This window comes from Cydia amplana, chromosome 11, assembly GCF_948474715.1.
Source record: "Cydia amplana chromosome 11, ilCydAmpl1.1, whole genome shotgun sequence".
Lineage (NCBI taxonomy): Eukaryota > Metazoa > Arthropoda > Insecta > Lepidoptera > Tortricidae > Cydia > Cydia amplana.
This window is the reverse complement of record NC_086079.1, coordinates 10,861,565-10,878,339: the sequence shown is the minus strand read 5'-3', so window position 1 is coordinate 10,878,339 and position 16,775 is coordinate 10,861,565. Positions and strand designations below refer to the sequence as shown.

General features: G+C 35.9%; 1 protein-coding gene and 1 long non-coding RNA gene across 3 annotated transcripts in view; both read left to right on the top strand.

Annotated features, from left to right (window-relative positions):
• Positions 1-16,775, top strand: part of LOC134652140 (uncharacterized) — a 156,229-nt gene that overhangs the window by 60,468 nt on the left and 78,986 nt on the right. The gene's annotated exons all lie outside the window — the stretch shown is intronic.
• Positions 5,082-15,106, top strand: LOC134652221 (zinc finger TRAF-type-containing protein 1). Of its 2 annotated transcripts, none has more exons than XM_063507388.1 (7): positions 5,082-5,306; positions 6,465-6,631; positions 8,646-8,814; positions 9,231-9,431; positions 9,954-10,059; positions 12,409-12,533; positions 14,928-15,106. In XM_063507388.1, exons 1-7 carry the CDS (start codon positions 5,273-5,275, stop codon positions 15,023-15,025), a joined length of 900 nt encoding a protein of 299 aa, XP_063363458.1. In that variant the 5' UTR covers positions 5,082-5,272; the 3' UTR covers positions 15,026-15,106. The 2 variants fall into 2 exon arrangements, with proteins under 2 accessions (XP_063363458.1, XP_063363459.1); XM_063507389.1 differs by lacking the exon at positions 5,082-5,306 and adding an exon at positions 5,494-5,622.

Genomic DNA, 16,775 nt, shown 5'->3' with positions numbered 1-16,775 from the left:
CTTATCGTGATTCAAAATTAAAATGGATTTTTAATTTGGTTTCCTTACAAATGTTGTACATTTTATAGTGCTCAAAAATCTAGAAATACAGGGTGAAACGCGTAACCCGACAGATTTTAACCACGGCTTTCTTGATGATTTTACGAGTGAATAATATTATATCAAAATGGTTTAATTTACTGCCACATTGAAATAATTAATTAACAATGAAAAAAATCAATTAACGATAGTACCGACTTCCTTGTGGACGAATCCTTAAGGCATGAGTGGGGCTCGCCGCTTTTACATATAAAACGCTCACGCGCCGCTCACGCCTCGCCCGGAAAACGCGCCTGTGTGACGAAGCCTTTAGTCTAAGAAGTAAAAATGAAAATCGAACAAAATCGCGGGCAACAGTTAGTAATAGCATATTCTTTTGCCACTATTCATTGATAGAGCTAAACTCGCGCGTGCAATAAAACTACTGCGTCAGTTTTCCAAATTCTCCAGCGCGCGAGAAAAAAGAGAACTTTGCATATCGATTGCTGAAATTCACATCCGTAACTTTGACGGCCTAACGAGTGACTCGTATTACTGTGAGCTTTTGTGATCGTATTGTACGAGCGCTTTATTCGAGACCATTGAAATTATCACTTTCGAGTTCGTTAATAAACGAATAAATTCCAATTTTATGTCAAACTAGCGACCCGCCCTGGCTTCGCACGGGTTAACAAATTATACATAAACCTTCCTCTTGAATCACTCTATCTATTAAAAAAAAACATCAAAATACGTTTTTATAGATCTAAGCATACATAGGGACAGATAGACAGCGGGAAGCGACTTTATTTATACTGCGCATAAACTTTCATTATTTCTGATTAGCTCTGACAATGGAAAAGTAAAACAACTGTTTTTCATTTAATGACAAATTCCATTGAGCTTAATGTTATGGAAATAATAACAAAACGGATTGAGAATGAAACGAAATGAAATTTGTTTGGAGCTTAACATTTTTCCGATGGTAGTAAAACAGGTACAAGGAAAATGGCTTCATTAGAATTCAAATAAACTAACCGGCCAAGAAACAAAACTCGAATCACACAAAACGTTTTCGTTTAAACTTTGACCAACGAGCTTACGTAAGTACCTATAGAAAATTATAATAATTTCTCGGAAAGTTCTGTGTTTTTGTTATTTTTATATTATCTTGTAATCGACTTTTTAAAATCGTAAATACCCTATTGACGGAGCGTCAAAACCATCGCAGATCAGGTAATATCATTATTATTCTGCTTTTAAATACAAGTGTCTACTTGCATAACAAAGCATTTTCGTTGTAAGTAATTTACGAAATATGTTTAGTCAATGCTTTCTACTTACATAAGTATTCAAAATTAATAACAAACAATAAGTTATATCCAAAATCAAATACTATAATTAACTTGACCAATGAAGATTGCAATTAGCAGCTTTTTACCAGACGAAAGTTTTTTCTGCAATTAAATGGCATTTGTATTTCAACCACTTAATTGCTGAAGGACACCAGGAATAGCTTTGGGCGCGAATCGCCGTTCCTGTGAAATTAGCAAAAGCCAATAAGACCAATGACTCAACATTGGCCTGTGTTGCTCCGTGAGTTGTAAGTAATATTATAGTGACTAATCGTTTCCTTTCACAACATTGAAAGCTAAGCAGTTGAATTTAAAGTTATGTATTTTTTACAATACTCAAAAATAATCGGAGAGCTGTTTTAGAACTTTTTAGATATCATAATTATCATAAAACACACTGCATATTTGCATAAGTATTACAATTTCTTCGAATTTTCTAATTGTAAGTGCCTATCTATCTATTTTCTTCATTCATTTACATAATTTACAAATAAAAATATTGATGACTATTTCATGCAAAATCAAAATACCTCTAAAAGGACATTGCACTGCACCAAATAAACATGTCACTCGAGTTTGACTGCTTTGGTTTTCAGTTAACTTTCCTGTTTAATTTGTAAGCTGCCAAATTTTGTGTATTGTTTACATTTTAAAGTTATGTATACGCTGAGATTCAAAATATTGCACTGAGTTAATAAAAAAATCTAAACATTGAAACAAAAATCGAAACAAAAATTCTTCGACATTGGTAATATGTCTTCAATTATCACTACATAGTATAAAAGAAAGTCGCTTTCCTGTTTGTCTGTATGCTTAGATCTTTAAAACTAGTGAAGTGATTCAAGAGGAAGGTTTATGTATAATTTGTTAACCCGTGCGAAGCCGGGGCGGGTCGCTAGTTGGAAAAATAAAGTAACAAACACGAGTCCGCGTGAAGCCAGACGCGTGTCTTGGATTACGGAACCTAATCCCTCTGAAGCTAGACAACAATGAAACCTATAGGGCGGTAAAGCGCTCATGGTGTTTACTTTGAAAGTAACTAGCTGCCTGATTCGAAAAAAGATTTGCTAAAGATACGACACACGTTTTTGTTTGAAGAAACGTCACTTTTGACACTGACATATCCAATCCATATCGTATCTTTAGCAAATTCTTGACGTATCTTAAAGTTCTAATGAGGCCGTAGTTATAATTTTGTTATACTACACAAACCTACCGTAATAAAGTGGTCCTTATACGAGTTTTTGTTCTGTACATCTTTCAAGTAGAAAGAATATCTTCGTATAGACACATATCTTTCCGTATGCTAGTAAGTTGTGTGTAGTCGAAAGTATATAAAATGAGCCGATCAAATTAAATAGGTTATAACTGCTAGTTATAACAGTTACTGGCTTATACCTACATATGCTTCAACCAACACATAACTGCTAGTAAAAATGGGTTATTTAACGTATATATTTGTTTTGGCGATTTCCCGGTATTCCGGCACAGTTGCACATTTACATAAATACCATCTTCTCGGAATACGCCCAACTGGAGTAAAGTATAAATAAAGTGGAATAGTTCATCATCATCATCCTGGCGTCAATCCCAGCTGTGCCCCCGCGCGGGGCGCGAGGACCCGGGGTCCGCCTAATAAAAAAAATAAAGTGGAATAGTTATTATAATGTAAATGTTAGCTATCGAATCGTGGGTTCTACTGGCCACGGACCATCTCCAATATTAAATTATGGGAGTTGACCGGACAAAACCCTTTAGCTAAGGAGATACTTCTGCGGAAATGGCGCTGGATAGGTCATGTTTAACGAAGGCCAGACAACCATATATCCAAGCAAGGGCTGACTTCGAAAATTCCCGGAAAAAGGGGGCCAGGCCGCCCACGTACCACCTGGAGGCGCACAGTGGAAAAGGAGGCTGCACCAGTTGGCCTCGGCTGGGCGGAGCTGGAGGAGGCCGCGCTGGACCGCGAAAAATGGAAATCCCTTCTGAGAGCCCTATGTCCCTGATGAAGGATAACAGGATACCATCAAATGTTAGCTATAAATCTTTCAAAGTAGGTAGATATCTACTTTGTTTTAATATTTTCATCGTGTTTGGTTCTGATCAAAGTAACTGAATTGTTTTAATCAGAAACAAAGTAGGTACAGGTTGCTATAAGTACCGATAAATAATAATTACGCAAATCAAATGCGGTATACTGCGGGATTGATACCGATAGCTTATCAGGGGACACGTTTGATCAATATCTTGTATATTGGTAATAACAGCGCCAGCGGCTTTTAAATATATTATATAAAAAGTTATTTAATGCTAAAGGCATTTATTACAAAATGTATCACAGTCGAATACAAGAATTCACGCATGGCTTAATACGCTTGTTCACTTAGCTTATTTTGATATATACTGCCGTATTCGAACTTCAAGATAATCACAAGAGACGACACGTACTAGATCCATTCTAGATACGTTATAGTTTAGATTTCAACTAGAATTTGCGCTTTGCAGCGCAATTCGGGCAACCAATGTCACTTTTACGATAGATCGTGTTAGATATCTATTAGATGTGAATTAGATCTCTAAGTAATATCTTGTGGAAATCGTTCAAGAGTATCTCCAGAATCGCGGAAATGTCAAATTTGACAGGTTAGATCTTAAACATATCTTTATCGTATCTTGGCGATGTCTACAAGATATCTAATAGATGTCTATTACAAAATCCGAATCGGGCCCATAGACAGAGACACCAAGGTTGCGCAGTTAGTACCTACGCGTCGTTTTTTTAAACATTGATTTTAGAAGTAGGTAGTTAGTCAACCATAATATTTAGATTATATATACTTTCAGGGCTATTCTCAGATGTATGAACCTAAAACCATCTAAAATTATAATATGAAACTCAAGGATATGAATATAAAAGTTATAGTTTAGGCGGCAGTTAGAATTTACTTCCCGCGTTTGTTACGCATATTAATATACCGTTTTCAAAATAATAGCTCATTTCTTAACTCGAACGTAACGAAATGTATTAAAATATTTTACGATGCTTGCTGACGTAGATCCACTTGACTAGTCCATTTGGTTAATTTTGAAATAACCTCGCATCCATAAGTTAGAAACTAATAGGTACTCAACAAATTTAACTTGTGATAAAATTATCATGTAGGTGTAACACGCTGTTATTATACGATAGATGAATCAAAACATAAAGAGATGTAAAAAATCTCAGCAGAGAACCGTAAGGTACTAAAATAAATACCTATTATTAAAATTGAGTTAAAAACTATCAACAGCCGCTAATCATCCAAATGCTATTAAATGACCGGTTTTGAACCTTATTGCATTGAGATAAAGCCTAACGACTGGTCAGGTAAGTGTATTGCCGATAGTACCTACTTAATACCTAACACAGTAGATTAAGGAAGATTTTTTTTTTTGCTGTATGTAAATTCCATATTGACGTGTAAAAGTGCCCTTGTGGCCTATTTGCTGAATAAATGTTGATATTTGATATTTGATATTTGATATTTGATTGTTGAGTGCTACCGTTCGCCAACAAACTGTCATGCAGTTTGGCGAAAGAAAATGTGTAATGTATTGCTGTGTATTTTTTATTGAGTAAATAAATAAAAAAATGTTCGTAACCATGACACTGGATGTTGGACTATTCATAGTCAAGTGGGACGATTCACTCTCGCGGCCCTACCGGCCTTGTCTAAAAATACACCGTCTCACTCTGTCGCCAAGAACTAGCCCAGTCTTTCGTGTACACCAACCTTATCACTGAAAATGGCTGAACGATTACAAGATAATCGACTAACGTCAATAGTCCCACATGATTCAGTGTTTACAAAGTGCAAATTTGTATTTGACGTGGTGTAGTGCAGCGGGTTATTTCTAGGATGTCGTCTACAACGTCACTCGCGGGAAAAAAATGTTAGTACCTATTATTAGTTATGTGTCTAGTTAGTTTGCTAGATTAGTCTGGCCTATACATTTGTGTTGTATAATTTGATTAGTAGGTAGTCGGCCGCACCTGTAGTTCGTACTGTGATGGTGTCCTTCATACCACGCTAACTATTGAATAAATAAACAAATAGTGAAGTTTTCATGTTATAATTAAGGAAGTGATAATATACAATGTTGATACGGAAATATATTTATTAATAGCTTGTGTAACAATGTTAGGATGTGTGGTGATATTAAGTGTGCTTATAAGTATTTAAGTTGTTTTAAGAAATTATGGCTTTAAGTAAGTATCTTATAACTAAGCTTAATTTCCTAAGGAAGATTAAAAAGAATCATTGCTTTAATTTAATTTGTCCTTAATACGGAATCTTAATTAATTGATTCGTTATCAATGGAGGTTATCAATTATCTACTAAATGGTATCGTCATTACTTAGATTTCGAATAATTGTTACCTTTGAAGTGAAAATTATTGTCGTAATTTATGTGACTGCTACATAATGAAAGGCATCAAAACACTGGTGTGTCCGCTCGTTTCATAATAGGATCACACGAGTGTTTAATGCCTATAATTATGTACTAATACAGTTCCATACACTGTTTTATCTACATAAATATTATAAGCTCTCTTTGATCGTTACCTCCGGAATATCTTATCGCTCATTTTACACATTTTATACAGATTTTCTTTATAATTTTCAATCTCACACAATTCACTAAAAGCAGGAAAAAATGTATACACGAGTGCCTGTTAAAATTACGATAGTGAACTTGAGTTTTTACAGATGTTTTCATGCATTTGAGTGTAATGTATTTGCGGATAAATATTTATGACGCGTTTTTGCGTGAACCTTCCCAGAAGATTTAAGAACTCTAAAAATGATAAAATATATTTATTGTCACGTAATTTTTTACTATGTTCAAAATTTGTAAGTACCTATTAGGTGAAAAATATACATATAAGTAGGTTATGTAGGTTGTGTAGGTTATGGTTAGTTTTCTTCAAAAATTGAATAAAATATACTCATTCTTAGAAATCTGGTTAGCTATTCCTTGTTTTGCGGCCAATTTCTGCAATAAGGTAACGTAAAATAAGGCAACCCTATTTACAATATTTCCTTTCCAGTGGTACTGGGTACCCTGCTGGAGACGGACCACTACGAGAGCCTGGTGAAGGATCTGACATGCACCAAATGCAACAAGTATATGAAACCACCTATCCACTTGTGTGTGGACGGTCATAGCATATGTGGATCTTGCTTTGAAAAGAGCTTCCAGTGCCATGTATGCAAGGTGAGTGTACCATTTTATATTACACTGTGTTTGTTATGTTTCTTAGTTGTTATATTAAAAATCAACACATTTCCACTGAGCTTTTCACCAATTGTTACCATAATTGATTCCTAGCAAATAAAAGCGCCTATATGGCCGCGTTGATTTATCGTTAGATTATTTATCGGGTGAAATTGATTTAACTGTATGTATGTATAACTCGCGGCGCGCTCATTCTTTCTTCCGTGGTATAACTCTTGTGTAATTAAATTGAAGCCGTTCACGCCTAAGTCAGCTAACATGGAAATAGGTATCAACCCATACTTAATATTATAAATGCGAAAGTGTGTCTGTCTGTCTGTTACCTCTTCACGCTTAAACCGCTGAACGGATTTAGTTTAAATTTGGCATAGAGAGTTTGAGTCCCGGGGAATTACATAGGATATTAGTTTTTATGTCACAAGTAATCCCTAAATATTACCCAATCACTTAATGACAACCAACCTATCTTAGCAGTTTTCCTAGATATGAGCAAAGCCTTTGATAGCGTGTGCCACAAAATTTTATTAACAAAACTAGAAAAATATGGCATTAGGGGAAAGGCTAATGATTGGCTCAAGAGCTATCTGTCTGAGCGAAAACAATACACAGAAATTACTAAAATAGTCCAGAAAAAGAAAATCACCTACAAGTCTCTATCAAAAACAAGTAATTGTGGCGTCCCACAGGGAAGCATACTCGGTCCTCTGTTATTTTTAGCATATATTAATGACCTGCCGAACATACTAAAACATACATGCATTTTGTTTGCTGATGATGCTACCCTAATCATAAAGTCTAGCAATAATAGTGACCTAGAAAATGAAGCAATTAACGAACTGCATAATACGACTAGATGGTTGGAAAATAATTGTCTTAAATTAAACTTGGCTAAGACTAAAATTATTAAGTTTAAAACTCGTAACTCTACTAATACTAACCTAAATGTTAATTGTAACAATTCTAATGTAGAACTTGTTGATTCAACCACGTTTCTTGGTATTACTCTAGATGAACATTTAAATTGGAGAGCACACGTTGAAAATGTATGTTCCAGATTGGATAGATTTGTTTTTGCATTGCGGCGGCTTAGATCTATAGCATCAAGAGAAGCTGCAATGTCAGCCTATCATGGTTATGTCGCCTCAATTTTGCGTTACGGACTTATTATTTGGGGTAATAGTATTGATATCCAAAGAGCATTCGTGACCCAAAAAGCTTGCATCAGAGCTGTAAGCGGAAGCGAATATCTCGCCCACTGTACACCAATATTTCAAGAACTTAAAATTCTACCATTGCCTTGTCAGTACATTTTAGAAATTACTAAATTTGTCAAAAAACAGCCCCAGCTTTTTCCACTTCACGATGAAGTGGTAAATAAGCAAAGGCCCAGCAGGAAGCCACTACAGCTATATCAACCTGCGCAGAAGCTGAAAGTGTCCCAGTCAAATGTCTATAATATGGCTGTAAAGATATTTAATAGAGTGCCAGATGACCTCAAAACTCTACCGACATGTAAATTTGAAAAAAAAATGTTTCAGTGGTTACTTGAAAAATGTTTTTACTCTATAGATGAATTTTTTAATTGATATTTATTATGAATTCTTAATTAATTTTTTGTTAATGTTAAACTGACTGAATTATAATTTTAATATTTAATTTGACTCCACATGTACATAGTTATGTAAATATTTCTACGCCGATGCATGCCGGCAGAATATGCTGACCTAACACCTTTTACTAACCAACTTTGTATGTACCATATTCTTGGAAATAAAGTATTGAATTGAATTGAATTGAATTAAAGAGGGTGAAATGGGGGTGGAAATTAGAGAATTACTGAATTGCCTGTTAATTGATGTAAGCAATGCTCAAATTGAAGGATTGATATTACATTTTATCCAGGCGCTATTCTTACTCTAGCTGATGTTACTGATTCCACGCAGACGAAGGGGCAAAAGCTAGTAGTAAAATAAATAATTGGTTATCATTTCAGAAAGAGTTCTCTCTCATCCGGCCGATGGTGCTGGAATCCCTGGCCAACAAGGTGCTTTTTCCCTGCGTGAACAGCGGGTGCCCGAAGCACGCCACGCTGCCGCTGCTTGAGAAGCACACAGCTCATTGCCAGTTTCGCATCATCAACTGTTTCATGGCCCGAGTTTATGGTAAACATGCAAACTTTACATAGTTCTACTAATCTGTGATAACCCTATCAATTGTTTTTATCCATTATTACCACATTATTCTGCATTTGGCTGGTATATTAACAACAAATAACAAAATCCTTTTCCAACCACTATTGCCTCGATTGGCCCATTATTTCCTCGGTGAGTTATTTAAAAGGCTTGTCCTCTAAAATCATAGTAACCGTAACCTAGATCGGCTAGCATCATGATAATCAATCTTCTTCATCTCCCATTTCCCGCTGCTACAAGGCTGCACCGACAATGCAGTATCAGAAAACTTGCTGCAGTCGCCATCCATGTTGGTTACATTTTAAACACGTGCTCAACAACACCACAGACTTATCTGCAATTATAACTGCCAGCAATCAAAAGTGAACGTATAATCTCTTTTGCAGGAGAATGCAAATGGGAGGGCAGAGCTGGGGATTGGATGGACCACTGTTTTGCCGAGCACAAGACTCGAGTCACCGAGATCCCGTTCATCACCGTGAAGGACAAGTGGGACCCCAAGAGGACGGAGCCGGTCCTCAACTACTTCTTGCTTAAGTGCTACGAGAAGGTGTTCAACGTTTACCAGATTTATGATAAGAGGGGAGGTAAGTTTTACTATTTTATTTTCAGGTTGCGAGGTTAATAGAAATTTGTGAAACAGATTATTTCGAAATTAAAGCCTAGATTGGTTGTTGTTTTTTATTATATTTAATTCACATAGGTAATTAAAGCAAATCAGTTATCTCACAAGAACTGACTTGCAAATAATATTAATATGTGTATGTACATTACTGTTTGACGCAACGCAGAGCTTAAACAACAAATTTATGAGATGTACGAGTGTACGTACCCTTACGGTAACCTCTAAAACCGTAAAACGGCTTGCCAGTAGACGGGGCTGTATGTAAAATGATTCGATTATCATATTACCTACTGTAATATTCAATAGAATCAAAAGAACACGCACCAGAAACGTACATAGCCAAAATTTAATTTCCCAAAGCACCGATATTAATGCAGTTAGGTGTTTCCTCTACAGACGAAAAGAAAAATATTTTTGGAGAAATTAACCAAATCATTCTGAAGCATCAGAAATAACCTGCAAATTATTATTTTCTTTTCTCCAGGAAGAATGATGTGGACAGTTCTGGTGAATGATGAGTACGCCGAGAAATTTTACTTTGAAGTTGATATATTTTTACCAAGTCTGCCATGTAAAAGAATAATGTATAGGTAAGACGTGACTGAATTTTATAATAAATAGGTATGTTTATTAGGGCCACTTGCACCATCCACCAGGGGTTAAGCGGTTAAACCGTTAACCGAGGTTCAAATTGTACTGGTAATCATGGTAACTCCATCACCCTTTACCGCATACGTAGCCATATATGGCGGATATGACATTCAATTCTATTGACAGCTATTAAAGTTAAAATTTAAACAAATATTGTTTTATTACATGCAGTAAGGGGTTACGGGTTAACCCCGGGTTTGTGGAATGGTCCAAGTGGCGCTTAGTATTATAATGGCACTAAATTAAAATATATTTCGTAGTATGTATGAATAAGAAACTATCATCTTTTGAGTTACATGTCATATAATGTATGAGAAATTTGATAGTTACCTAACCTAACCTAACCAAACCCAAATTGTATGCCAATTAAAGAAGTAAAAGCTACCATAGACATTGAAATCTTAAAAATATGCATCAAATAATACAATAATGAGTAATAAGTTTCAAACGCAATGTCTAAGCTTTAAACAAGAAACAATAATAAAAGTGAATTCAGGTCATAACACTTGATACAAACCAATTTGTGTTAAGGACCCATGCGTCTCTGCAAATTTCGAGTAAAATATATATGGCTTATTATTCTTCATGACGTGTCATTTTGCATAAAAAGGTAATATTCGCGTTATTTCATTTGCATAAAAAATACCCCTAATGCGTTACCGACCCTAATTCACCTTGTTTATCCCAATTTTAAACTCTTTCCCAAAGGACTGTTTAAATAATATAAATAGGCCAAATCTTTTTAAACACTCCAAGATAAGTGCAAAGTGGACCGAACCCGCCATATTTATGGCTTAATCTTCCGTCTGTTAATGATATCGCATCGTTTACCAAGTTTGCTGAAAATTATGTTTATTTCCTTGGGGAGAAATGAATATATTTTTGTAAGGGAAATGATTTTAGGGCGGAAATTTAAATGTTGCCATATTTTTAAACCGAGCTTGTTACAATACTTACGAGCTCGCAAACGACAATACTTTGATGGTTTGTAAAGGAAAACCCAATCGTATTTTGTGAAGGATACCCACACGGAAAGAACGTTTTAAGTGAAAACATGTTTTTAGGCTTCCGTACCCAAAGGGTAAAAACGGGACCCTATTACTAAGACTCCGCTGTCCGTCCGTCCGTCCGTCCGTCAGTCCGTCAGTCCGTCCGTCCGTCTGTCACCAGGCTGTATCTCACGAACCGTGATAGCTAGACAGTTGAAATTTTCACAGATGATGTATTTCTGTTGCCGCTATAACAACAAATACTAAAAACAGAATAAAATAAAGATTTAATTGGGGCTCCCATACAACAAACGTGATTTTTGACCGAAGTTAAGCAACGTCGGGCGGGGTCAGTACTTGAATGGGTGACCGTTTTTTTCCTTGTTTTTTTTGCTTGTTTTGCTCTATTTTTTGTTGATGGTGCGGAACCCTCCGTGCGCGAGTCCGACTCGCACTTGGCCGGTTTTTTTTTAATGTAAAATAGGTAGGTTAATTATTATTATATACCTATATATGTATATTTAACATAAAGCATTTGAGTAATAGTTTTTTACGAACTCTGTTTATGAGATTAAAATCTTATTTTCTGAAAAAAGTGTCCGTGTAAACTTCCTGTATTTAGTCATAAAGAGGCTCCTACTACTGGGTATATTATTAGAGATGCCACGAATATTCGGCAACTATTCGGTATTCGGCCTATTCGGCCACTTAGCCGAATATTCGGTATTCGGCCGAATACCGAATATCTGTTGGACCTACCTGAAAAGAAGAATTACACAATAAAAATAACCAAACACTAAGTTACATTTAATATTTAAAATTTATTCTTGGAAAGTTGTTAAATACGAAGACCTTTTTTTGAGCATTAGTTGATTACAAAATATTTTATTTTAACATGGATCTGATTTGATTGACTCTAACGATATTCATTAATTCTGTTGAACAAAAAATAAGTATATCTTAGCAAACGTTATACTTTGTTGCCGAACAGTTTTCATAATAATATGTAAGTAGGTAATTGTGACTCAAAATGTTCGCATATCATGCCGAATATTCGGTACTCGGCCGAGAGATGTGCCGAATATTCGGTATTCGGTATTCGGCCAAAACCACTATTCGGGGCATCTCTATATACTACCCTCAAACCGAAATGACGAACGGTATATTGATTATATATGTAAATGTAGTGTCATATATATTTAAAACAATCCTTAGAGTATCTCACGCTTGGTAGATAAGACATTATAAAAAGTATTTTCAGTAATTTTAATCTTAACAGTACACACTTGTTTTAAACAGACGTCCGTGTAAGTGCGAGAAGGACGCAGACTTCCTGGAGCACACTCAGAACGTGTACATTCCTGTTGAAAACGTGTTCTCCATGCTGGATGAAAGCGAGTCCATGAACTTTACTGTTCGGATTGGTATGTTTCACTGTTTACGACCAAACGAACGTCAAAGAAACTCACCTAAAAGTTCTTCGTCTCCGGTTGACGCCATACGTTGCGTAAGATACTGCGTCATATCATATACGAGGGCTGTTTGATAAGTACCCGTTTTCCAAATGTATTAATATCACGGGCCGAAAATATGTATACAATCGTTTTAAGCCATTTTTCAGAGGTGGGAAAATTAAAAAAAAAACAGCATTCTTTTGTTTTTTTCTCATTTGACAGCGATTCAGTGAAAGCGTGAACTTAAAATTGTGAAAATGGAGAAAGAGCAGTATCGGTCTGTAATTAGATTCTTGTTTTTGGAAGGAAAAACATGTAATGAAATAAAAGTAAGAATGCAAGCGGTTTACCATGAATGTGCTCCTTCTATGACAACCGTCAGATACTGGTTTAACGAGTTTAAGCGGGGGAGAACAACCGTCTTTGATGAGGATCGCCCAGGCCGCCCAATTGAGGTGACTACAGACGATATGGTTAAGAAAATTGAAAATATCCTTTTAGCCGACCGCCGAATTGAACTTCGAGAAATCGTTGATGCTGTAAATGTTCCAATCAAGCGGGTACAAAATATATTAGAAGAAAAATTGGGTATGAAGACAGTATCGGCGAGGTGGGTGCCGCGTTTACTCACGGAGGAGCAAAAACGGAACCGACTGACTACTTCGGAGCAGTGTTTGGCCGTGTTCAAACGTAACCCGAAGGAGTTTCTGCGTCGTTTCGTGACCGTGGACGAAACGTGGGTCACCACTACACCCCGGAAATAAAAGGGCAGTCGAAGCAGTGGATTTTACCGGGTGAACCTGCGCGAAAGATAGCAAAAATCGTTCCATCGGCTGGAAAGCTCATGGCGATCGTTTTTTGGGATTCGCAGGGTATTATACATATTGAGTTCTTAGAAAAGGGGAAAACGATAACAGGGCAGTACTATGCCAATTTATTGGATGAATTTGACGCTGTGTTGAAGGACAAACGACCCCATTTAAAAAATAAAAAAGTACTGTTTCATCACGACAACGCACCAGCTCATTCGTCTAGAGTTGTGATGGCTAAATTAACACAATTACGCTATGCCCTATTGCCTCACCCCCCGTATTCTCCAGATTTGACCCCATGCGATTTATTTTTGTTTCCCAACCTGAAAAAATGGCTCGGTGGTAAGCGATTTGGATCAAATGACGAAGTCATTGCCGCCACAGAGGCCTATTTTAATGACTTTCCGAAATCATACTTTTTGGATGGTTTATTGAAGCTTCAATATAGGTGGAACAAGTGTATAGAGTTAAAAGGAGACTATGAAGAAAAATAAATGCATATAAACAAAAACAACTGATTATTTTTTTCATAAACGGGTACTTATCAAACAGCCCTCGTATATTACCTATAGAAATGTGTATCGCTGTATTTCCATAGGTGCATTGTGACGTTTTATGCAGCGCACATCATTCATCGAAGAATAAGGTTTAATTTATTTATAATGAAATAATAGAAAGAATTAAGGATGACTCACGTTACACCGAGCCGTGTCATGTGCTTCGTTTTATATGGAAATCATCACACGATCACCTGTCATCTGTCATAGAAAAGTAAGCGCCGGAAGCTTCGGCCCGGACACGGCCCGGTCTAACGTGAGTCATCCTTAACAAGAAGATGTATTAGACCCTTATCACACCGGCAATTTGTGGGACAGTTGAAAGCGAGGCGAACAAGCAGCGAGTTCCTAAGGCTCTTACTCTCAAATATATGAACACGACAGTTTTGTCGAGGACTTCGAAGGCACACTCAGTTCTATTTAACATTTTTCGGAAAATATCCAGATATCATACAGCTTTTGTGACTTTTCAATGTGATACCTATTCAGTAGGTATACAAACAAGATATATATACAGTGGTATTACTAAAAGAAATTAAAAACTAGCTTAAATCTAAAATAGGCCCTTCAGGCATTGTACCAAGGATGCTGGCGACATTTCCTCGCTGTATCGCAATGCTGATACGTTGTGCGAGGTAGCCGCCAGCTCTTCGGTCACCAGTTACGTCAATCGGACGCTTCGCGATTTCTGCGAACAACTTATGCGCGCTGGGACCCCATGGACACAGGGCGGACACGCCATACATCAAAAATGATTTGGGTTTATATATGTGTGCGCGGCACGTCTGTACACGCGTCATTGTGTATCTGACGGACTTCTGGCATGCTCTCAGTAGAGCGACTTACGCACACATTCATGTCGCGGCCAGTTGCGGGGCGAGGTAATCCGAGTCGGGGCAGGGCGGTGCGTGTCTGTTCTGTATGATAATACTATTACTTATTCTGTGCCATGGATCTAGAGGTAGTAGGTATTAACCGATATCACTTTTTTCTAGGCGAGGTGGAAAACCTGGCGCTGCTGGAATCGCCTTCAATGAGCGAGAGTCGCATCCTTCTACACGACGACGAAGAGATCCTTCACATCGACAGTTAGATTACATATCATACTATAATATATAAATGATACAAACAACTGTAACTTTATTTAATAAAGTTTCGTGAAGTCGAATCATTATTATTGCTTTTCAAATTGATATAAAATGTTATTTAAAATGACAATAACAAAATACAGTACAATTTAAAATTAAATAAACGAACTAAGTAATTAATAAAACTTACTATGTTATAATGTGACAGAAAGTTGTACATTGTCATCGCATAATAATAACAAAAATACCAACATTATTTTAGTTAAATATAAAATTATAATAATAATAATTCAGCCGTTATACGTCCCACTGCTGGGCACAGGCCTCCTCTCAAATTACAACAGAAATACCTAAGTGAGTTATGTTACAAAGGTTTATTTATTTCGCGTGCTAAAAAACCTTTATAAACTACGGGTTACTAAAACAAATGTGTTTTAAAAATAAACCGATATGTATGAAATATGGGTATGTAGCATAATTTCTATAATAAAATTTCCTAAGTACGAAATTTCTAAAAACAGAACATCGAAAATCAAAATGTCTAGTGTACAAAATTCCTAAAGATACATGTCCTACGGTTAATCAACCTACTATTTAGGTATACAGGATTTTGACTCTTGGAGACCCTATACATCTCTAAGGATAATTTGATTAACTACTATATATTGTAATCTTTTAGTTATGATGACACTTGGAGACATTTACATCTCTAAATAATTTTAGATTATAGTTTTTGTATCTTTGTGTTTTTTTTTTCAATACTATTGTTATAGCGTTTTTTGTAATTCGACATTTAGAGACTTTATACATCTCTATGTTAGTTTGATTTAATATTTACGGCTTAGTTGTATTTTATAATTGTTGATGTGTTTTTTTTTTGCTGTATGTAAATTCCATATTGACGTGTAAAAGTGCCCTTGTGGCCTATTTGCTGAATAAATGTTGATATTTGATATTTGATATTTAAATGTCTAAAGTACAATACTGCCAGTGCACGAAAATACTAACGATCTTTTTTCCTACGTTCAGTCGACCTAAGTTTAAAATGTATAAACTGCGAAATTTCTAACGACATTTATCCTACGTTTAGCTGACCTTAGCTTAAAGAGTCAAACGTACGCAACTTCATTTTCAAAAAACTTCCTTTACAACTTAACTAGTAGTAGGAGATCCGGCATATATGGTCGACCTTCACCGATCTGTCTGACGGATGAAACTTACATATTATGAAAGAAAATATGTTCCTGAACATAAATAAATAGGGTTGCCTAAAGAAATATGGTCAAGGCTATTTTTAATTAATTTTTGAAATAAAATTTTTTTCTTCAAATTTCACCGATCTGTCTGACAAACGAAATAAGTTCCAATGGAAAGTATACAACTTGCACAACATAAATCAACTAGGTTGCCTATCTTTTTCCGGTCACTATTATGTGGTTGCCTAGTTTAAACAGGTGAGTTTTTGGGGTGGCGTTGGATAGGTCTTTCAAAATAAATAGGGGTCTGCAAACAACATTTTTTGATAAAGTGAATCATTTCGGAAATAATACTTTAGAAAGAACAAAAACCGGTTATTCCTTCTAACTTTTGAAAAATCGATCCAAAAAATATGAAAAAAATCATAAAAATAGTGCTTAAAAAACTCATTCAAACAAAATTAAAACAAACGTGATAAGTTAAGCCGTTTATGAGTTATCGCTAAAAGTCTTCCCTTCTTATTTTATTTAAAAGCCTGGCAACCCTTATTTGTGACCG